The 23,047-nt window shown below is 42.4% G+C and overlaps 2 protein-coding genes across 2 annotated transcripts; both read left to right on the plus strand.

Moving 5' to 3' along the window:
- Nucleotides 1-4,582: 4,582 nt before the first annotated feature.
- On the plus strand, nucleotides 4,583-7,189 carry LOC107058309 (60S ribosomal protein L5, mitochondrial). The gene is given in 2 exon segments (XM_015303850.1): nucleotides 4,583-6,669; nucleotides 6,671-7,189. Coding segments are annotated over 2 exon segments (558 nt in total). The 5' UTR covers nucleotides 4,583-6,423; the 3' UTR covers nucleotides 6,983-7,189.
- Nucleotides 7,190-9,667: 2,478 nt separating this feature from the next.
- On the plus strand, nucleotides 9,668-11,923 carry LOC102589521 (uncharacterized). The gene is given in 3 exon segments (XM_015303855.1): nucleotides 9,668-11,177; nucleotides 11,287-11,466; nucleotides 11,766-11,923. Coding segments are annotated over 3 exon segments (1,848 nt in total).
- Nucleotides 11,924-23,047: the final 11,124 nt, after the last annotated feature.

Genomic DNA, 23,047 nt, shown 5'->3' on the forward strand with positions numbered 1-23,047 from the left:
TCCACAAGGCTTCAGGCGACTGGAGCAACCTTTGAAGGCACTAGGCCTTGTTCACCCTTTCAACTAAGTATCTCACTTTTTCCTTGAGGGGAGCCGAGATTCAAAATATGTGGGCCTTCATCGCCTTAAGGCAATCTATCCAAAGAGCCTACCCTATAATAGATTCAGCTAAAGCCGCGGTTGGAAGATTTCTTTCTCAATCATGAATCCGAGCTTGCTACTTGAATCACGAAAGGCGCTTTTCTCACTATCTATTCAATTTAAAATGCTCACTTATGAAATCAAGCTAATAAGGCCAAAAACAGAGCATGGAGTCCACTGGCATGAGAATCAAGCGAAGTAGAGACATAAGCGGATCCAAAGAAAAGAAGCAAGACGACTACTTCCATTCCTCTCCTTAGACCGACAGTACTACAAGAAAGAAATAAGAGAGAAATAAGGCGATTATTACCTAAAGAATAATGTGAATTAGAATAATAATACCTCACAAAGAAGGTAGATGAATTGCTTAAAAGAGCTAAGATCCGCTGCTATTTTCATGGAGAATAAGCTCTTAGATGTAGCATTATCGGACGTGAATCTAAAGGTTAGAACTAATAATCTAGCTCTTTGCAATAAGGGCTTTTTTCAGGACAAATGCCAAATGCAAAGAAAGCAGAAGATGTAGCTTTTCCAGCTCGCTCTAGTCCCCTACGATAAGGATGAGAAAAGGTCAAGGAGTGAATAGGAGGGAATAGGGGCATCAGTCTTAGCTCTTACTTTTCGAGAATCAACTGTACATGAATAGTCTCTTCCTTAGGCCTTCAAGGAGGAAGCGAGGGTGGGACAAGTGAATCCGATGTGAGGACAGGATTGCTGCGTCAGTCGAAACTAGGGCTTATGCAATTGAATCAGAAATGCACATGTAAGATAAAAATGGAAAGAGAGAGCCAAAGCAAGGATTGATCTATTCCAAAACCACTGGGCAGGGACCTATTCCTAAGCCATTTTTAGTAGACAGACAGGGAAAAGGACTAAAAACATTCTTCGCAAGATGAGAGCAAGCATTAGATGAAGCCGACTTTGTCCATCTTGCATATCAAATTCCTCTATCGATAGCGTAAAGCCATCCAACACAGAGAACGAACATGGTCGGTAGGTAATTAATCTTCGTTTGGATAGCAAGTACGGTACACGCATCAAGATATGATCTGTGCTTTTTCATTCCTGGCATTCAAAAGAAAGGGGGGAAAATGATAGTGAAAAGCACCCTATAGATAAAGATCGAAAGCCTGTGGACCGGGGTTGAACCATATCCCCCTTCTATTAATCGAGAGTGTGACGAAGTGAACCGAAAATATTGTGCGGTAAACTGATGCTGTGAGGCGGAGATAGCTGCACTTCTTGTTCTTTTTTCCCTTAGATTCTTTAACGCTTCTTTCAGGTCTCGCTACCCCTGACCATAAGAAGAATGTTATACTATAAGAGCGAGGTGCAAGTGCTGCATAAAGTTCTGTTATCCGTTGTTCAAGCATTTCTTTGAGTAGAGCGCTTTCTTTTCGGTCATTGGCAAGCGTAGATGGGCTTTCACACCCGCTTATGTTGTGGGTGGGATGAAGGAATTTATCTTATTATATTATATGGAAGAAGATCGTTAGATGGTTAGCGGCAAGAACAAAACAAGGGGCATTGTATGGAGGTTTCCAAGCAGAGGTGCGAAGCAATTGAGATGCATATAGAATAGATGGTCGGGTTCCAAACCTCGCCTAGCACCGAAAGAGAAGGCCTTGTTCTGCAGGGTACGGCCTTGGACAGTGGAAAAATGAATAAGATGGAGCCTACCTACTTGGTTCGGACGAAGTAGATAGATCAAAGGAATGGAATCCAGGTGGCTCTTATGCCACTTTTGATGGTCTCGGTTCGGACGAGATAGATGGAAAAGCATTAGGTCGATGGTCGGGGTAATTTCCTTCCCACTCCGAGGCATATTGATATGGATCCCTGGGAACAGGTCTTAGAGAAGTAGATGGCTCGGCTCCACTGGGAGATGGGAAACTATATGCGGAGTTAGAGGCAGATGGACTTGTACTTGGCTAATCGTCAGAGGGATGGTAAGTAGATTGTTCGATAGCTTACCCACGAAGATGGATTTTATTCTGGTCGGCCACCATAGTACTAAGACTGAAAGCCTGCTAGGCAGTCTACACAGAAGGGAAGTCACCAAACGTGGGAAAGAGTACCTTTTTCTTACTCGAAGGAACCGCTACCATAGGATTTAAGACAAGGATGCCTTATTGTTTGGACTTTCATTAAGAATAGACCTAGGATTGAAAGAGTCGCAATAGATGGATAGCATCTTCAAGGGATTGATGGCTTCTTCAGGAAAGGCTTGGCCTCCAGAAGATGAGGACTTATTCGGAAGGATAGAGTCATTGTATTCCCGAGTACTGATTCTCTTTTAGGATGGTATTCTATTGAATGAAGGCTACCTTCTTACTTGGCAGGATGGGGTAGACAGATATAGTACGATTGAATTGATGGATGGTGCACTATCCTTCTCCCAATCATTTCTCAGCAAAACCAATGAGTACAACTTATTAAAGGGAAACTACGAAAAAGATCTTAGAGCTAGTTGTCTCAATCATCCACAGCTCAGGGATTAATGTGCTCTTTTTTATGCTGGAGTCATAGCTTATCTAAATTCTTATTCCCACCCCTATAAGGTCTTTAAATAAAATGAAGATAAGACGATAACTTATCGTCTGCATCTATAACCAATTCTGGTTTATATACATTGCTAAAGGGTTGAATTCCAAACGATTAGGTTAGGGCAGGGTGGAGTTCCTCTTTAGCACTGTTCTTTTAGGTGTAGTTCCATCAAGGCGCCAAGATCAAACTCCGGCCGGGAGGGGCCAAAGACTTGATAGGTGTAGTGACTTAGATTCCATGGAGTACCGTCAGACTTCCATGTAGTTCTGTCTAATCAAGGTATAGAAGAAAAAGAAAAGCCGACCTTTTCTTTTCCACGCTTTTTTACATTTCAGTTCAGATACGTTGCTCGACTTGCGCCTTTGCACGCTCGACCGCTCCCCCATCCCGCCTGGCCCATTCTAGCGGGGAATAACCTCAATCCGTAGAAGCTGCATCTCTCGACTCGCGCCTTTGCACGCTCGACCGCTCCCCCATCCCGCCTGGCCCATTCTAGCGGGGAATAACCTCAATCCGTAGAAGCTACATCCTCAAGGGCTGAGTGATTATGCCAGTGATCAAGATATCAACCACATAAATAGGTAGTAAAATGGTTATGGACCCACGATGAAGAAAGGTAAGTGATGCGTCGGAATTAGAAAATCTTAGGCCAAACTAAATGTTGATCAGTGAAGACAAGAAAGCTTTTAAGTGTAGACGACTACTTGTACTTGAAATTCCATTCCTTTATCCGGTGGGAGGGTTTAAAGCTAGTTAAGCCAATAGCATATCTAGCAAAAGCTTCAGTAACACCAGCTACATCAGTAGATCATTGATTAGCATACCTCCTCTGAATAGTCTACGTGGACCCTAGTTTCTATTACTATTAATTCGAATTAATCCAGTAATGCATACATCCTTTACTCTCTGAAAGAGCAGGAGGTTTAGCGTCAACTCATTTAATGAATGTTCTTTCATTCACCACACGGATGAATCCTACTCTGTATTTTCCAGTGGACAGTCATTTGTCTAAAGAGAATAGACGTATAGCAGCTCTCTCTCATAACAGAATGAAAGCAAGCAAGAACGAAATGAGCGCTTACCCTATCGACCGAAGCTACTATCCTAAAATTAGAAACTCGTAAATTAAAGAACTATAGGAAAGGTAATATACTGAGCTAGCCTCCCGTTATGCACCAATGTTTGAAGAGGACCGTTAACCTTTACCAAAAGAAAGAAGAGCTATTGGTCAATTTCCTATAGTTGACCAATTGAGACAGGGCAGATGCGACTGATGGAAGGGATCTAATTTGAAGAAGGAAGTCATTTGTGGACTGATTCCGACCCTTTACCAGAAGACAAGAGATTCCCGGTATGGCTTCAGAAGAGGTATTCATTATACATATATCGTTTAACGAATTGCCCGATTGCCAATTCACTGTGCCTACCTATCTTCAATCACCCAGGAATGTTCACTTGGCCGCCTACCAATGATGCCTTTCACTTTCAGACAGTTCCTCGCGCATGAAAGGACTTCACTTATAAAGTCAAGATAAGAAAGGATGGTCTACGATCAGGGAATGCCTTTTTTGTTAAAGAGAATTGGCTGCAGAGAGAGCGCCTATCTCTCATAAGAGAAGGAGAGCCACTTTTTTTAGAGTATATTAATGAGTAGGACTTAATTCCAACCGCTCCTAGCTCAGAAACCACACACAGACAAACACATGGAGGCCCATAAAACCCAACAATAATAGACTAACAAATATACGTGACATACACTTCCTGTGTGAAGTTTTCATCTTAATGAATCAAAGCTCTTTGTAAAATGCTACTTTTCTTTCTGCAACAAGTAAGAGTACTTTTTCTTTTCATACACCCTTATGAATGAATGAATCAAAAAAATTATACTCCTAAACTGGCCCCCATCCTCTATTTCTTCAAAGACACAGGTACACATCATAGGAAAAAACCCCAAAAACAGAAAGAGAAAGAAGTAAGTCAAAAAATAGGAAATACTGCTAGATGGCTACCAGATTAGCAGCAGAGTACGCTTTTAGTCCCTTTTGGCACAACAAAACAAGGTAGTAATACGGGAGAAGGTGGTCCAGTAATCTTCTCCAGCAGGGTGGCCATAGTGAGATAGAGTGGTGAAACTGGGTTCCGAATAAAAAAAACAGAGCGAGTGAGGAAGGCAAAAGCTATGACATTGGAATCCGCTTCAAGGTAAGCCCCACTCCACTGAATTGGAGAATTCCAGAACACGTATCAAAGAGTGCTCCAATGGAAGTGGGGCACAATTGAGATAATTTCGACGATTAGAAAAGAAAAAGAAGAAGGTTAGTGTTCAATGAGCTCGAGATAGCTGCCTGATGAGAGGAAGGGACGCCGGGTACAGTCTTTCTTTGGTTCCAGCCCCCCGGTTACACCAAAGCACACCAGTCAATACTGTACTATAGCACTTACACCTGTGAGTTGGCAAAATAATATTGTATGATAATAAAAGACCTGAGTTGGCGAAATAATAATAATAAAAAAACCTAACGCTAACTAAGTGTTTAGTTACTATGCCCAAAAGCCCCATGCCTTTCCTAGTTGGATAACCAAACCCAACCGGCGATTTCCTACAAGTTTCTCTGTTTTTGGGGGAAACTAAGAATAAGAAAGGACAAAGAAAAATTTATATCATGTTTACACCGATCGGATTTCTAAAAGTCCTTCGACCCTTACCTTTTATTCATTCTATGATTCTCCTTTCTAACCTTCTTTTGACTACTTGGCTCCTGTCTCATTGGATTGGCTTTGATCCCTACCTTATTATGGAGAGGGTCAAAGGTTCTTTTTTACTCCATGCCTTACGTGCTCTTTTTAGGCTCTTTGGTTTGGAAATGCCTATCCTTCTTCTTTCGCTCGTCTCTTTGGTAGGCGGTTGCAGCAACTTGCACATGGATGATAATTCCGCTGGAGGAAGGGCGGTGGATTCAGGGTCGGGGTCGGATAATTGGCAAAAGTACCTCAACTTATCCGAGGAAAATGACTCTGCCGCATCAGCCTCTCCCACGTCGTCCTCTTTTTTCAGAGGAATTTCGGACATGTTCCCTGCACCGGACCTTGGGGTGTAAGTGCAGCAAGTGAGCCCTACTCATTCAATTTCCCAAACGGATCTATGGAATTCACCTTCCTCGTCGGCTCCAACCCCAGGTCAGGATAATCCACCGCCCCTGATCCCAGAGCTCCACCCTCCGCTTCTCGATGATGACACCCGTCGAGTGGAGCTCGCGAGTAGGTTAAGAACCATTTTATGGGGGAAAGCTTATAGGGAAGAAATGATAGATTCTGTTGTTGATACGCAAGTGCAGATTGAAAAACATCTTCAAGCTGCACTTGTGGGACGGGACTATTCGGTTGAGTCTCTTCTTGCGAAGAGGAACCAGATCAGGGGGCTCATCTTCTCCCCAATGGGAGAAGCGCTTAGTGAAAGGACTTACGCTTTGCACCTGAGGAGATTCTCCAGTTGGGTACAGTGCAAAGCCTTCCATTTCGGCGAGTTGAAAGGGCCATAAAGGACTTAAATCTCTTTCTTAAACTTGAAAGAGCGTAAATTCTTCCTTTTTTATCCTAATTTCCAACTCTTTCTGTGAGGCAAAACCTCACCACACTACACTATACTTCGACACAAGAGAAGAGGATAGGGCGCTTTGTATCTTCGAGATAGGAGTTGGCGGTCTTCTTTAAGAGAACTTCAATCTAATACTCATTATGGATCAACTCATGTTTCCACTCTATTTTCATTACGAGGATGCATCACGTCATGATCCGTTGCTCAAACCGAATCACGCCAACGTTATGGAAGTTCCTGGATCGTGTAAAATAATAGTAGTACCAAAGACAACACCTTCTATCAAAAATAGAAAATTGGCTATGGAGATTCCGTACAGCCAGAAATTAAAACAAAGGGCTTCAACAGGAAAGTCGTTTCGATCCAATCCATTCTTGGGGTCAAATAAAACAAAAAGGATATGTCAGTGACCTAGCACGACAAAGCACTCTCCGAGGGCATGTAATGTCACATTTTTTTGTCAGAATATCCACAGTAATGTCTCTGTTAGATTCTCCGCTCGAAATAAGGGAAAGATCAATTCAATTCTCGATGGAAACGGAATTTGGCGAATTCTCCCCCGAACTGGAAGATCATTTCGAGATCTTCGAACATATTCGAGGGTTCAAAGTTACTATTGTAACTTCGGCCAACACACAAGATGAGACTTTACCACCGTGGAGCGGCTTTTTGCAAAAAGATGAGGGGGAAACTCAGTAAGATGTCGGAGAAGCGAAATATACGAGATCACAAACGTAGATTGCTTGCGGCTAGGTTAAATATGAATTGAGATGAAAGCTTTATAAAGCCCTTTGTAAAGATCCCGATCTTCCTAGTGCTATGCGGGACAAACATCGTTCTAAGTTGTCCAAGTTGCCAAGAAAGAGTTCATTTGCACGAGTAAGAAACCGATGTATTTACACGAGTCTCCCTAATTCCGTATATGAGTTCTTCCAAATTTATCGTATTCTTTTTTTGTGGATTAGCATCTCGAGGTCCTTTGATGGGCATAAAGAAATTGTCTTGGTAGCAACCACCAAACCAATACAACAATGGTTCACTCTGCAACAGGTCTACAAGCAAGGTAAGTAGGTCCATTACCAGCCGGCTCCGGACCGAAAAGACCTAACGGACTAATCCCTTATCTAGGATCTTAGATGCTAACGGGGAGGGAATCGAAGTGGGGGACCCCACTACCGCCTGTGTCTATCTCCTGTCAAGTATGCTCCCCAGACATAGACTACGTACAGGGTAGTACTCTTGGAAAGATAAAATATCACCGCGTGAACATAACATGTAATGTTGTTACGAATGTAACTCCCGAAGGATCGACCAGTATTCTAAATATAGTAAGGCGGAGAACTGTTGTTCAGTGGAGCGCCGGAGTGCGGAGGTTGTTCCTATCATTGAAGTCAGGGTGTCGGACTGAGCCTTTCGAATGAGAAAGAAGAAAAATGCTTAGTTTCATTGGAAAAACCAACGCAAATATCATATTGACTTTCTCTCGCCCTACTTCTAAAGATAGATAGAAAGGGTTGGAGAGAATTTCAAAAATTCATTCTCTCCTTTCTAAAGCTGCGCAAGGCGGCCCCCCAGAACAAAGCCCACCCCTTTTTTCCCCCCTTAATTAAGGACCCTCGCCTCGCTTCCTATTCATTTGTGGGTCTGGACCCGATTTTTTTTTCAATTTCGAGAATCAACCAACGGAAAAATCCGTAGCCCAGGTGACTCACAGCCTCCCTCTTGTCCAAATAAATGAAATGGGATGAATCAAATCAATAAGCTTTTTGATTGATTCAGGGCGCAGCGAAGCCAAATTCAATCAAGGAAAGGGGGCTTACTTTTCCTGAAGCTGATTCATCCTATTTAAATTTAGCTATGCTAATGGAAGAGGAAAAGTTTTCAGATGAGATAAACCCCCAAGAGATGAGCGAGAACCCCCAATTGCTTAGGGGTTGCACTCTGTCCCACTTGGTGGACGAAATCTTCTCTCCTTTTTGAATTCTTTCTCCCACACACCCTTTTTGCCCTCTTTCGCCGAGAAGGAAAGAATAATCTTCCAAGCGGATAGAGACCTAAATTTCCATTAGATTCATTCCTAATCTTGCTTTGTTGCAGCAAGATGATCAGTCCGAGAGTTCTGGAGAGAACAGAAAGCGGTAAAAACCTCTCTTATTCGGTCACTGAGAAGTTGGACGACTGTTCAGTAACCCAGGGTGATCCGACCCCTTCGACGCTTTTTTGTCTGTATACCCCCTCCATCCTTCGGAGGTGGAAGAAAGGGTACTCACATTTTAATACATAGTAGGGCCCCAGAACGCTAAAAGGTGGGGGAACAAAAGTTGTCACGATAGAAAAGAGAAAAAAAGAAATAACTATAAGGAACCAACGGCTCCCTCTTCTTAAACAACATATATCCTCCACAGTTAATCAACATTTGATAGATTATCCAACCCCAAGCAATCTTAGTTATTGGTGGGGGTTCGGTTCGTTAGCGGGTATTTGTTTAGTCATTCAGATAGTGACTGGCATTTTTTTAGCTATGCATTACACACCTCATGTGGATCTAGCTTTCAACAGCGTAGAACACATTATGAGAGATGTTGAAGGGGGCTGGTTGCTCTGTTATATGCATGCTAGGGACGAAGTGGTATGAAGTTGCTTGAACCTAGCGCTCGGGAGGTTGTGCTCGACAGAAAGGGTAAGGGCAAGAATACTTGGCTGGACGTAGTTTAGGATCGATGTAATTGAGACAACTAAGTAGAGGATGGGAAGATGTGAGGCCGGCCAAAGGTGGTTCTATATAGCTCTTACGCATTTACAACTCGTACTATTTTATTTGAAAGTGAAATAGTTTTTTTTTTGGCATTATCCGGGATTATCAGTCCCCGTTGGAAAGTCTTCCAACTTTCCAATTAGGATTTTTCGAGCACACAGATTGATTTTATTTGAATAATAAGGGTAATTTGGTTGTTTGGTTAATTCTAAGGATGTCGAATGGAGCACTAACAAGGGTTGTGTTCGAAGGTCAATTATGTTATAGCTGTTAAAGGCTACTTCACTATTGGTCAAGAACTAATATCTTGTTATAATCTCTAGTTCTATCTTGATATAGGTTATCCTTCCCAGAAGCTTTGGCTAATGGAAAATATAATATTTAAAGGAATAGAACCCCTGGTTGGAACCTAGGCGCACCTCCCCCCGAGACCGATTCGTTTGGTCCGACAGGGAGAGTGGAAAGCCTTAGTGGGATCATCGAAACACACAAAACATATTATTATGACTTTATGAAAATTATTTTGTGCGATCGAAAGATCTCCTAAGTTTTCCTGGCGGGGCATGTTTGAACATGCCCGACGATTAAAGGGACTTCTCTTTCGAGTTCCTCTAGTCGCCACTGCGTCCATGTCCAAAGAGATTGCCCTTGCGGGATGTTCCTTTGTTAAGCAAGTCAGATACTTAAAACAGAAATCTGGATTCTTGTACACTGCCTTATATTTAAAGCAATGTGCAGTATCCTTACAGCGGTACTATGCTGGTAATTACCATAAAGGTGATTTACTTTCTGTTCCAGTATCCCTGACCAGGTGTGGTATTCCCAAGATCATACCCGCTGTATTACGAAAACACGTAAGAGCGAAGTCTGATCGAGGTGATAAATTGGTTAAACTTTACCTATCTTGGTTTGGTTTAGCTAAGTTGATATTGGTTGCCAAGAAAGTGACTAAGGCAACCTTTTCTTCTATGGCTTCTCCTCACCCTGATATTGGGAGAGTTTTGGAAGTCCTAGATGAGATTAAAACCTCTTTTAGAGACCTCCAACCAATCTATCTACCACACCTCCAAAACATTCCCTTGGAATTAGGAATGTCTTGGGAACCAACTTGGAAAAGTACCCCCTTATTAGACAATTTCGTCCGTAGTTTTGACTTAAAAGTGGACGATACAGTCGATAAGGAGGCTGCAAAGTATGCTAAGGATCATAATATCTTTGTGAACCTGAAACATGAAATTGCAGCTTTTATCTGGAATATTCAAAAAATTAATTCAATTCCAGATGGGTTCTTTTCACCTGGTATTTTATGGTCTAAAATGGTATATTACCCTTTTGACCGTAATAATACCCGGTTTGCTAACGAAATGTTCAATTATTTTGAATCTGCTGTGGGTCCCTATTTTAGTACGTTACTAGGGGCTTACACAGGGGTTCCGTTAGCAACTGGTCGGTTAGCTCAGGTGATTGAGGGAGGTGGTAAGAGACGTATCTTTGCAATTTGCAACTATATTAAGCAAAGATTACTGTTTCCTGTCCACAAGTGGGCAATGAAGGTTCTATCCAGTATTCCAACTGATGGAACTTTCGACCAAGAGCGTCCGTTGTTGAGATTTAAATCAAAGAGAAAACGTCAAACATTTTCCTTTGACTTAAAATCAGCAACAGACCGTTGGCCATTGAGTGTTATATACTCCCTTATGTCTTGTATATTCGGGAGTACTTTAGCATCTTCAATAGTCAACAGCTCGTTGGGCCTCAACACATTTCTTGTCTTACCTCCCATGATTAAGGCAAGAATGAGTGAGGTTGCCTTTCTGACTGGACAGCCCTTGGGTTACTACGGATCTTGGTCATTGTTTGCATTGTCACACCATTATATTGTATGGTTGGCAGCAAAAAGAGCATATCCGAGGAATAGGACTCCTTTTACTGACTACGCTTTACTAGGTGATGATATCCTAATCACCGACGTAAAAGTGGCAGAGCAGTACAGACAATTACTGGATCAGCTCGGTGTTACCATTTCAGAATAAAAATCGATTATATCTTAAAATGGTACCATCGAGTTTGCTAAAAGGTATTGGACGAAAGATATGCAAATTGATCTTTCTCCAATATCTCTTAGAGCGTTGTTGTCTTGTAGGACAACCGTAGGTCTTTGTACCCTTGAGTAATAATACCTGGTTTGCTAACGAAATATTCAATTATTTTGAATCTGCTGTGGGTCCCTATTTTAGTACGTTACTAGGGGCATACACAGGGGTTCCGTTAGCAACTGGTCGGTTAGCTCAGGTGATTGAGGGAGGTGGTATGAGACGTATCTTTGCAATTTGCAACTATATTAAGCAAAGTTTATTGTTTCCTGTCCACAAGTGGCCAATGAAGGTTCTATCCAGTATTCCAACTGATGGAACTTTCGACCAAGAGCGTCCGTTGTTGAGATTTAAATCAAAGAGAAAACGTCAAACATTTTCCTTTGACTTAAAATCAGCAACAGACCGTTGGCCATTGAGTGTTATATTCTCTCTTATGTCTTGTATATTCGAGAGTACTTTAGCATCTTCAATAGTCAACAACTCATTGGGCCTCTCAACACATTTCTTGTCTTACCTCCCATGATTAAGGAAAGAATGAGTGAGGTTGCCTTTCTGACTGGACAGCCCTTGGGTTACTACGGATCTTGGTCATTATTTGCATTGTCACACCATTATATTGTATGGTTGGCAGCAAAAAGTGCATATCCGAGGAATAGGACTCCTTTTACTAACTACATTTTACTAGGTGATGATATCCTAATCACCAACGTAAAAGTGGCAGAGCAGTACAGACAATTACTGGATCAGCTCGGTGTTACCATTTCAGAATCAAAATTGATTATATCTTAAAATGGTACAATCGATTTTACTAAAAGGTATTGGACGAAAGATATGCAAATTGATCTATCTCCAATATCTCTTAGAGCGTTGTGGTCTTGTAGGACAACCATAGGTCTTTACCCTTGCAACCAAATATGATATTAATATATCAATTTTACAAAGGTTGGGGGGTGTGGGCTTCCGTGTTTGTTCTCACATTCATTCTACCCAGTCAAAACGATGGGAACGATTGAAAGCGGCTTGCTTAAAGCCAGGTAAGTCACATCTATTACCTCTAGAATATTGGATTGGAAGGCGGCGCCCTCGCCCCTCAATCCTTATTTGAAGGGAAAGATAATAGATTTTCTCCGAAAGGAATTAAAACCTAAGGAGTTACAACTCTTCCCTGAAGGGTTGGTGTTTGATGGTGAGCGGAAGATACTTGAACGCACTGTTGTACGTCAATGGATGGAACAGTGGCTGCGATGGTTTTCCTGGTACCATATTACTGTGCTGTCAGAAGAGGTTACTATCAATCAATTGATGGAAGTTCCTATGTGTAGTAAATCCTGGAGAAGAACAAATGAAGATCAGAATTTGATCAAATTTGGACTAATATAGAAATGCTACGACATGGGTGAAGGATGGGATATCTCAACTACACCAATGTGGTTGTTATGTCCTTATCCAAACTCTTCCGGAGATAATGAGGCTGATGTCATGATGGCACTAGTCAATTAACCATTACTGGTGAAAGGACGCAGGTCATCAAAATTTAGGTGCATCTGAGCACATAGTCCCTCGTGGTAAAATTCTGTAAATGGGAGGGTGGTCAGGAGGGTAGCTTGTAGTTAGAGGATTGGTTGTCCTCTACTACAAACACCCAAGTGAAATCATTCTTTACTCGCTACAAGTATTTCGCCCTAGCTCTCTAATTCTATTAGCTATCGTTACATTTTTTTACTCGTGGAAAGTGGAAAGGCAGAAGCGTCGGCTAGTCAGTCACGGACTACTTGACTTCCTTATGATGATTCAATGTTAATGACCTCATTCAATATTTTTTTGAGCCTTCGCTATCGTGGGCTAGATGGATAGCTAGTAGTTCTGATCAGCAATCGCCTGACTATAGATAGGAAAAGATGTAGAGGTGCGTGCCACACTTACGAGGGACTGAGAAGTTTACGAAGTAGCGAGTTAAATGAGAGGCTAGAGTCAAAGGCGAGCCAATGAGCTTCTCAGTTAATGAAGAGCTTCCCTTGATATGAGCAGAACTATCTATTTGAATTATTAAAAATGTGGCCCTCCATTCCTACTTTGAGGAGTAGATTGAAGGGCTTATCGCTTTTCCTACTGCTGCTCTCGGCCCCGTATCGCAGCCGATCGATCTGCTGCCTTAACTTTAGAAAGATCATTTTTGTTCAACATTTTTTTTCTAGAAGTAGGGAAGTAAGAGAAGAGTGAATGAAGACCCTCACGGAGCGGTAAGGAGATCGATGAGTTTTTAATCTTCCTCTTTATGTATGAAAATACAGACATATAGTGAATGGACGAGCCCCTTCAACTTCGAAACAGCTTCCTTTGTACTTCCCTTCGTAGGAGGGGTAGGAAAAAGAAAGAGATTAGATAACTATAGAGCAGATTCAGATCCAACCAGCAAGGCATACGGTCTTGGACACTTAACCAAGCTCTTGATGAGCGGTATCCACCTTCTACTTATTCTGCTCTCCTTAGCCTCCGGCTTGGGCGTGGTGAAGCAAGGGGTCAGTGAGATCGACCCCGATCAGTGCAGTTAGATAGTTAGAGTTGGTAGTTTCTTCAACAATTCTAAAAAGAAGAGTTTCTCTTAGAGTTAGGGAGCGAGTGGAATAAACGAGTTCAATACGTTGGATAAGAAGAGTAGTGGACGAAGCGATCACTAGAGCGAAGGGGTGTAATAGGCAGAAAGGACTACTAGAGCTATATACTTTGAGAACTTGGATAAGAAGAGTAGTGGACGAAGCGATCACTAGAGCGAAGGGGTGTAATAGGCAGAAAGGACTACTAGAGCTATATACTTTGAGAACGATTGGAATACCTGAAACAAGAGAGGGTAGGTATAGCACTTTCGCCCTTTAAGCTTTGCTTTCTCGATCCACTACTATCTTACTAAAAAATAAAAATAAAAACATCTGAGTTAAGAGAAAGAAAATAGGCACACCTTTACACATCCTTAATTAATAATAATATAGAGGGGGCCCTTGGGCCATTTGACTGTAAGGAGAGGAAAATTATGGATTAGTTGAAAGCCAGGAAAAAATTGACTTTTTGAAGTCAATAAAAGATCATATAATAAAGTAGCGGGTTAGATAGCAAGAGCAACTAGATCAGTAATGGAAAGGGTGGCTAAAATGGATATATCTCTTTTACCCCTGGTCTGATTCCACCTAGTGGCGAATTAAACCAACAGAGAAAGCAACCCTAGTTTTTGAAGACTACCTACTCCGCTTTTTTATCAGATTTCATCGTACTGCTAGTCGTTGTTATTCCCGCTAACGAGTTTATCTGCAGTTCGCAATCATGCTTTATTCCCCTTTCAAGTTGGAAAAAAGAAGTAAGACTCGTGTGAAGCTTTAGTTTCGTTACCGGCCAGAGCTCCTAGCCCTTTTTGATTCTGTTTTATCTCAGTTAAACTCCACACCTCTATCAATTCATTCTTTGCCACATATCTCTTTCTTTTTCTTTGTTGCCTTTTGAAAGGAAAGCCCGTCCATCAAGTCTGTAGAGTTCCGTCCCGCTAGAAGTGATCCTATCTTGTTTGGGCATTTTCTTTGGTAATCCCCTTCTTCTTTACGGTCCATCTTTTCCTTTGCTTAGGTCCACTGTTCCTATTCTGCTTGTTCCGAAGGTACGAACTGAGGCTATCTCATATAGCTGCCATTGATGGATCAAATCATTCTAAAAAAGCGATATGCTTAACACAAGCTTTTCTTTTTGCCTCCTCCTGGAAAAGAGCTGATTCAATAGACAAGTCGAGCAGAAGGGAAGAGCTTCCCAAATCCTACTGTCAAGAAAAAGGCTAAGAGCACTTATTTAACTTCTAGCTCGTTAGGGATGGGATTCCTAAAACTAAGACCGGTAATGCCGTATACTATGACCGGAAAAAAGAATTCACCTCTAGAAAACTCATTTTTAAGGTCTCTTTATGACCTTAAGGACTCTTTTAAAGTGGGTTAAAACCTCATTTCTTATAATAGAAATAGGATTGTAAATCTAAAAGGATTAGCGCATAGATACTACAATTGATGAAAAAAAGGATCTGGTCTTTCACTACCAATTCCTTTCATTTTCGATTTGGGATGATGAGCCCAACCCTGCTAGACGTAGCTCTCTTAACCGGTCTTGAACTTGAATTGGATAGACCGAAGTCTTTCTTACCCATCCGATAAGCCTTTTACAGACTCGGCTCTTTCAAATCCTCTCAACAATAATTGACCGTTCACTCATGCTTTCATGGGAACAAGGAACTGGAAGTCTGCTGTTACTGATCTGAACTTTTCTTTCCTGGGTGTGGACGAGACAAAGAAAAGTCTTTTTAGTCTTCCGCTTTTTCGATGATATCTATAAGAAGGAATACTTGTCGTAAGGTAAACAGGAATTCCCGGCTCAAGCGAAATGATACCGGCTGAAGGTAAGTAAATTCTTTAGTTTAGGGAAGGAATCCACTCTAAAAGCTAGTCTTCTTTTATGCAAAGAATCCGATGCAGTTAGCGAGAGTCGTGGTAGTTCAGTTCGAAAGGAAAGGCAGTTCAGTCATCCGCTAGTAGAAATCCTAAAAAAGGAAAGTATGCTATCTCTCCTAGCCTTCTTTCTTGATGTGATTCCCTTTCCTACACCAAGCCAAGTTAGCTCATCATAGGGCTTTTTATTTTTAAGAAAGGCTTAAGTTCTTCCTTTATTGCCCGCGCGACACTCGGGGTTAACACTCCCAAATATGGAAATCCTAACCACAGTTTTAATGATAACGGGGGGCGAAAGCATACAAAGATAGTGAGGCTTCCATCGCTTAGATTTAGGGCGATAGGGCGCACCACAGATACGATAAGAAGCACCCATCAATCGATAGGTCAAAGACAGAAACATAGTACCAGTGACATCTCTAATCTTTGAGAAAATCGGGGTCTTTTCCACATAAATAGCGTCAACCAAAGACCGAAGCATCTTAGCAGACACTGGAGAGAAATCCTTAGTAACTTCGTCGCTCCTAAATTATTTGGCAAAACTCCAAAACATGACTTATAATAAATAATGTTTCAAATGGGTAGACTTTTCTTTAGATATAGTTATAGTACACTGAAACTATATATTATGCTAAGTGGTAGTCAGCTTCTCGTCGGCGATCACCGTCGCCAAGAATGGCATAGTCGCAAAGCTTTGTCGTGCCATACAGCCTTTCAGTAGCTATCCACACAAGCATATGATGTTTAAGTGTGAATAGAGGCCAAGAACAAAAAAATCCGAGGGGTTGACCCTTCGTAAATGTCACAACCGATGGCCTATAGCCTTTATTATATTATAAAAACTATATGGTAATTGAAAGACTACAGAACAAAGTATGAACGTCCAGGAAGTTGCAAAGGGATATCCGAACAACCCTGCATACAGGACGTCAGGATAACAGATAAGGAATCTGTAGCAGCCTTAAGATAGTTAAAAGGAGAATCATTTTTTCTTTCTTCTCAAGTACTGCAACGGTTGGGTCTGATTATAGGTACCATTCATTCTTAACCTTGACAAAACCTTCATCCATCATGTATAGGCCGTACCAAGGCCTGATATAAGGGTAAGACAATACCGAATAACCTTTTCTTCCCTGCCTCCTCGACCTTCATTTCCATCATGCAGCCAAAGTGATAGCAGCTATAGCATCCACCGGTAATGTGTGGAAGAGGGTAAGATTTCTATGTGGATAGGACGTATCAACACCTTTTGCATCTTTTCATTTGAAAGGAAATATATAATAATAATATAGTGTTGGGTCCTGAGGACCAGGATGGCCGAAGATCAAAACCAAAATGTGCTAGAGGTTGATCATCGAAGCCTGGGCAATAACGATTAAGGAATTTGAGCGCTGATGTAGCTAAGACCTACCTTCATAGTCAATTCATTAGGGTTGTCACCTTCTAATAGAGGTTGATCATCGAAGCCTGGGCAATAACGATTAAGGAATTTGAGCGCTGATGTAGCTAAGACCTACTTCATAGTCAATTCATTAGGGTTGTCACCTTCTAACAGGTCCCATTTCTACAGCTTATAGAAAGAAGTTCCCTATCTTTCCGAGTTCAACTTCGCAAAGGAAGAGGGCGCACTAGTTCTTGTTTACTATGGATAGGTTTCCTTTGTTTTTCTATAATAAAATAAGTTGTCATCAGGGACCTTGTTTTCCTTTTATCATTATTGCTTTCTTCCTCGGTAGCTCCTTAAAGATGTATTGTGAGGAATGGCAAAAATTTCTATCTATTCATAATGCTTCTCATTTTGCTTCTGCTTCACCTGGGTTGTCTCCTAAATGCGGACTGGAACTTATCTACTTCAATAGTTCGCTAACCACTCGGAGCAGTTTTGCAATGAAGGATATAAGCTAGTTGGTTGTTTGTCTCATATGGCTCTTCGATTAGGAAGGGTAAGGACTGCCCAATGGGCTGAATGGAGGAAGGAATGCATTTTTGAGTTTGGTCGGTGGAGATGGATCCAGTGACTTCTGAAAGACTAAAAAAATAAATTAAAAACATCGATACCGACGGCAGCAAACCCTGGATGCCTTTTTGGAAGCACCTGCCTCCCCAATGAGTGTAACTTGAACTATGTGAAACGAAATGAGTTGATAAACGAATCCCTATTCCCTATAGCGCTTGTGGCTGCAGCCATGCAACGGATCCGTGACCGCATTAGCGCTCTGGAAGACAGGAAACGGGCCCTCCTCCAAGACATGATCTCACCCACAACCGGAGAGAAAAAGTCTGTCGACCCAAAGTAGTGTGTTTGCATGTATCACTAGTAGTCTTTCGTTGTTCACTTTGTAATGTTGTTTGGCTAGTTTGTCTATGTGTGTGTGCTTGAGTTCGTTGGATGCCATAGTTTCTCTTGGCAAAGTCAGGATCATCTTGCAATCCACCTTATCCGGTAAGTTACCTAACAGAACTTGAAACTTTGGCTCATTTTCTTTATTCTTTAACCTGGGTCTGACTGCTTGACTCACCAACCTTCAAGTCTTCCTCCATCAGGTCATCTTCCGGAACCAAGCCTTCTGAATGAAAGCTCATCAGAAAACTCCGTTGATGAGGCTTGTCCCTTCTCCAGCTTCTTGTGGTCTTTCCCAGCCTTACCTTCTGCTGGGTACTTTACCATCAGACCAACATTCTGTTTCTTCTCTGCTTCAGTCTGTATTTTTAATTCCATTACCTTCTTCCTCAGCATCCTCCTTTTCTGGGTCCTTGTCAGCTTAGATGATTTCTGTTATGCTAGACTCTCTCCTACAGCCTCCTTCTCAGGTCTCGGTTTCTGTGCGGCATGAACCCACTGATCAGTTTGTGGGACAGTAGACGGTGTTTGAAATAACCATTGTTTATTCAATCGAAATCTCATAAGAGAAGAAAGCTTTTAACGTGGGTCGGCGTATAGCGCACTCCATTCTATCTATGACGCATCGGATCAACTCAGAGAAATCCTGAGTAACGATAGAGATTCTCCACACGAACGAACGACCCGCCAAGTTCGAACTGACATAGGTGAATCGGACCAACACCTATCAACCACCAACAAGGAGTCGCTTTGGTTACGCAGTTTGGTTAGCAAGCAGGCCGCCTTCCTACATCTGCGGGCTGGTAGGCCATACCCTAGGGGGGTCGAGGGCTTCTATTTGTACTTTTTTTGTGGGAGAATCTCGATTGAAAGAATCTCCTTCGGCTCCGCTACAGTCGCCAAAAAAAGACTCTATTTCTCCTGCTACCAAGAATCAGGAAATGCGGAACTTTCTCTTCTTTAAAACGTCCTTAAATTAAAGGCTTATAGAAAGCGCTTTAACGAATGACGTAAGATGATGCCCGAAATAAGTGAACTAACCTGGCATTCAATCTCTTTTGTCAGAGTTTTCGGGGTATTGCTTACAAAGACGCTTACACAAACTAGCCGAAAGCCCTATCTAAGAAAGTGGCTACTAGCTCAAGTGCTGGTGAAAACCTCGCTTTTTAACGATAAGAGGGTTTTCCAACTAAGCCGAAGATATAAGCCGACGGTCCAGGTACAAGAGAAGACTTTATAAGCCGCTTACTCGGAACTTGTGCTTTCCTATCCATACCGCTTTCCTTTATAGCAGCAAAGGAGAATGCGATATTGATTCAGTCGGAGGTGTACTACTTTTCTGATCAAATCAACCCACTACTCAACCGCCCACGTGTGTGTCTGAGTCAGTGCTGACAGTCGCCTTCATTGAGTTAGGTTAGTGTGCTTTGCATGCTTTTCTCGAAGCTCATATTGAAGCTCGTCGGTCAAGAAGTTGCATTCCGCTAATCTCACTTTGTTCGAGTGGCTTGGTCCTCTGACAAGGACATCTCTTTCTCTGCTTTAGTCCTATAGTCCATTAGGTCATGACATTTGTTTGATTAGACGATTATCAGGTGATCCAGAAGACCTAATCAATGAGATTTGGGGCTGTAATGTTCTTTATTACTTCTTGATTTCATGTTCTAACTCCCAGTAATAGAATGGGAGACCTACATTTGACACTTGCTATCTTGCTTGATGACTTTCTTTCATATTGGTTTCAGGTTCATACTTTGCTCCCTAATCCGGAAAGATCGTATGTCAATGTTCCCAGGGTAGGAACTTCCACTTTTCTTAGTAAGAGTATGGGCTTGGGCTTCGGTTCGGGACTCTGAATCGATCAATCAAATGGGAAAACATCTTTCCTCTTTCGCTTTCTCTCCACTCCTGCTCCTGTGGCTTCCCTTCCGGGTTCATTTCATGCCCCCTCCGGTTACTCTATCCCTGGCATACCTTTCTTCCCCTTCATCTTCGGGAAAGCGGGTGAACTCAGGGCCTATTCCCTATTTGATTTTCTAGGGTAGTGGTCCCTTTTTGTCTGGCCATGAATAGTGAGTGGGACCTCATGTTCGCCAAGTAGTCATATTTGCATGGAATTACATCAGTACATTAGTTAGACGAGCTGGTAGCTAGCTACCCCGATTCACACCAAGTTATCTTTGTCGGGCATGGAGAAAACTCCAAGGATTACCCTGGGGTTAGACCACTCGACGAAACCCCTTTTGACGGCTGCTCTGTGCTTGCCGGTTTCTTTCGTTCTTCCGGCCAAGACCAATTCCACCTAAGTTCATGATCGAGTCTGATGAGCTAGACTGATGACGCTCTTTCAAGGACAAAATTCCCTGGATATGAGTATGACTCTTTAGGGTAATACAGCAGATTATCCATGTGCAAATCGAGATGCAGTCCGGTTCGAGCATATCCAGTTTCATATCCATATCTCGCAGATCCTGATTCTTCTATTACATAATACCTATCAGCAAGCCTTGGTGTTTGTGGAAGCAGTTAACTAGACTGCAACCACAATCGCCCTCTTGGTCACCCTTCCTTGCGGAATTTTACCAAAAGGGTTTATGTGCTCAGATGCACCTAAATTCTTATCATTTTTATCCATTTTCCGTAAGGATGGTAAATCCTTAGGACTGATAAGGAGATCCTTGCCGTGAAGACCACCAAATACCTATTGATCAACCAATATAAAACTGAGAGTTGGAGGACCAAACAACCACCTAGGTGTAGTTGAAAGGTTCCAACCTGCTCCCATATCGTAACACTTCCAAACGTACCCAAACTTGATTAATTCATAATCTTCGTTTGATCGTTTCCAAGAAGTGGCACACATAGGAACATCAAATAGTTGATCAATGGTCACATCTGGTGATAATGCTACAGTATGATACCAAGAAAGCCAAGTCAACCACTGTTTCATCCAATTAAGGATAACAGCCCGCTCAAGGATTTCCCGTTCTCCATCAAATACCAAATCTTTTGGAAAGATTTGTATCTGCTTAGGCTTTACAGCCTCACGCAGATAATCTATTATTTTCGCCTTCAAATAAGGATTGAGGGGCGAGGGCGCCGCCTTCCAATCCAAAATTCAAGAGGTAATAGATGTAACCTGTTTGGTTTACAAGCAGGCGCCTTTAGTCTTTCCCATCGTGGTGACTGAGTAGACATCAGGCGAGAACGGACCTTATAACCTGCACCCGCTAGCCTTTGTAAAGTCGATATTTCTATCGAGTATCGGCAGGACAATTGGCACAGGCCTACAGTCGTTCTACAGGAGGTTAAAGCTTTGAGAGAGATGGGAGAGATATCTTTTTGCATATCTCGTATCCAAAACCTCTTAGCAAACTCAATTGTTCCATTTTCAGATACTATTGATTTAGCAAATGAAATGGTAACACTGAGTCTATCCAATAACCTACTGTACTGATTGGCCACCTTCTTGTCGGTGATTAGGATATCATCACCAAGAAGGGCATAATCAACAAACGGGGTGCTTCGTAGCGGATAAGCCTTCAAAGTCGCCAACCACACTATATAGTGATGGGACAGCGAGAACAGTGACCATGAACCGTAGTAACCTAACGGTTGTCCAGTAAGAAAGAGTAAGAAAGGCTACTTCACTAAACTTTTTCACCATAGGAGGTGATACGAGAAAGGTGTTAAGACCCAAAGAACTGTTGACTATTGAAGATGCTAAAGTACTACCCCAAATCATTTCGATTAAGGTGTATATAACACTCAATGGCCAACGATCTGTTGCTGATTTTAAATAAAAAGAGTAACAAGACTTCGTTCTTTTAAGTCTTAGATACTGCAACGGACGTTCTTGGTTGAATGTACCATCAGTCTTAAGACTTGATAGTACAGTCATAGCCCAAATATGGACGGGATGCAGAAGTCTTTGTTTTATATAATTACATCTAGCAAAGATCCTCCGTTTTCCACCACCTTCAATGGCCTGAGCCAATCCACCAGTCACTAATGGAACTCCTTGGTAGGCCCCTAATAAGCTAGAGAAAGGGGGTCCTACTTGTTTTTTAAATAAATCAAGGGATTCATTAGCAAACCTGGTATTATTAGAATCAAATGGGTATAAAACCCTTTGAGACCCAAGAATACTAGGGGAAAAGAACCCATCTTGAATGGAATGAATTTTATTCACATTAAAGATGAACGCTGTTATCTCATGCTTTAAGTTCACAAAGATATTGTGGTAGCGTTCGGGTGGATTCCGTTGACCGAGGCTCCCCCTGCCGATAGAGCTAATTGGGTGCGGGAGTTCTATTCTATCCTGCCCACCGTCCGCTAGGACAATCCTACTCCCGTCTTCCGCATTCGGGGGTTTGACATCTCCTTGAATGCCAGTACTATTAATGAGGCCCTAGAGGTACCGGAGGTCCCGAACCATGAATTCAAGACCAGGCTATGAGAGATGGACCTGGAGTGGCTGAAGGACACACTGGTTGCACCCACGCGCCGGGATCAGGTTTACTGGGCTACTGCAGAGGGTATCACTAGCACAGATTGGTCGCCTTATGCTAAGAGGTCGCTGCATTTGGTTACTAGGAGGAACTACCCATCGGGAAACCGCACTGATGTGACCTTTCCCCGGGCATTGGTGGTGGCATGCACCATACAAGGCTTACAACTGAACGTGGGGGCACAGATCATTTTGGAGTGGAAGATATTCTATAGAGGTAACAAGAAAGCGTTCTTCCTCCCTGGTCTCATCACGGCTCTGTGCAAGCAGGTGGGAGTGCCACTATTTGATACTGACGAGGTACTTCCCATGGTCCCCCCTTCACCCTCTTTTGGTTTGGACAAATTCTACTTCTAGGAGCAAGAAGAGGAGGACGGGCAGGACTAGTAGCAGTAAGGCAGCCACAAATTCAGATGATTATGACCCACATTCAGGTGCACGGGTCGAAGAGGATCTGGAGGCTGTCCGGAAGAGGATGGGGAGTGTCTATGCCGACTTCCCTCCAGTTCCACCCAACACTGCTCTGGAGGTCGAGATGCTCCGTCGCCAGTTGTGCTAGGAGAGGAGGAAGGGTGTGGATAGACATC

The sequence above is a fragment of the Solanum tuberosum genome, unplaced genomic scaffold, assembly GCF_000226075.1.
Source record: "Solanum tuberosum cultivar DM 1-3 516 R44 unplaced genomic scaffold, SolTub_3.0 scf00478, whole genome shotgun sequence".
Lineage (NCBI taxonomy): Eukaryota > Viridiplantae > Streptophyta > Magnoliopsida > Solanales > Solanaceae > Solanum > Solanum tuberosum.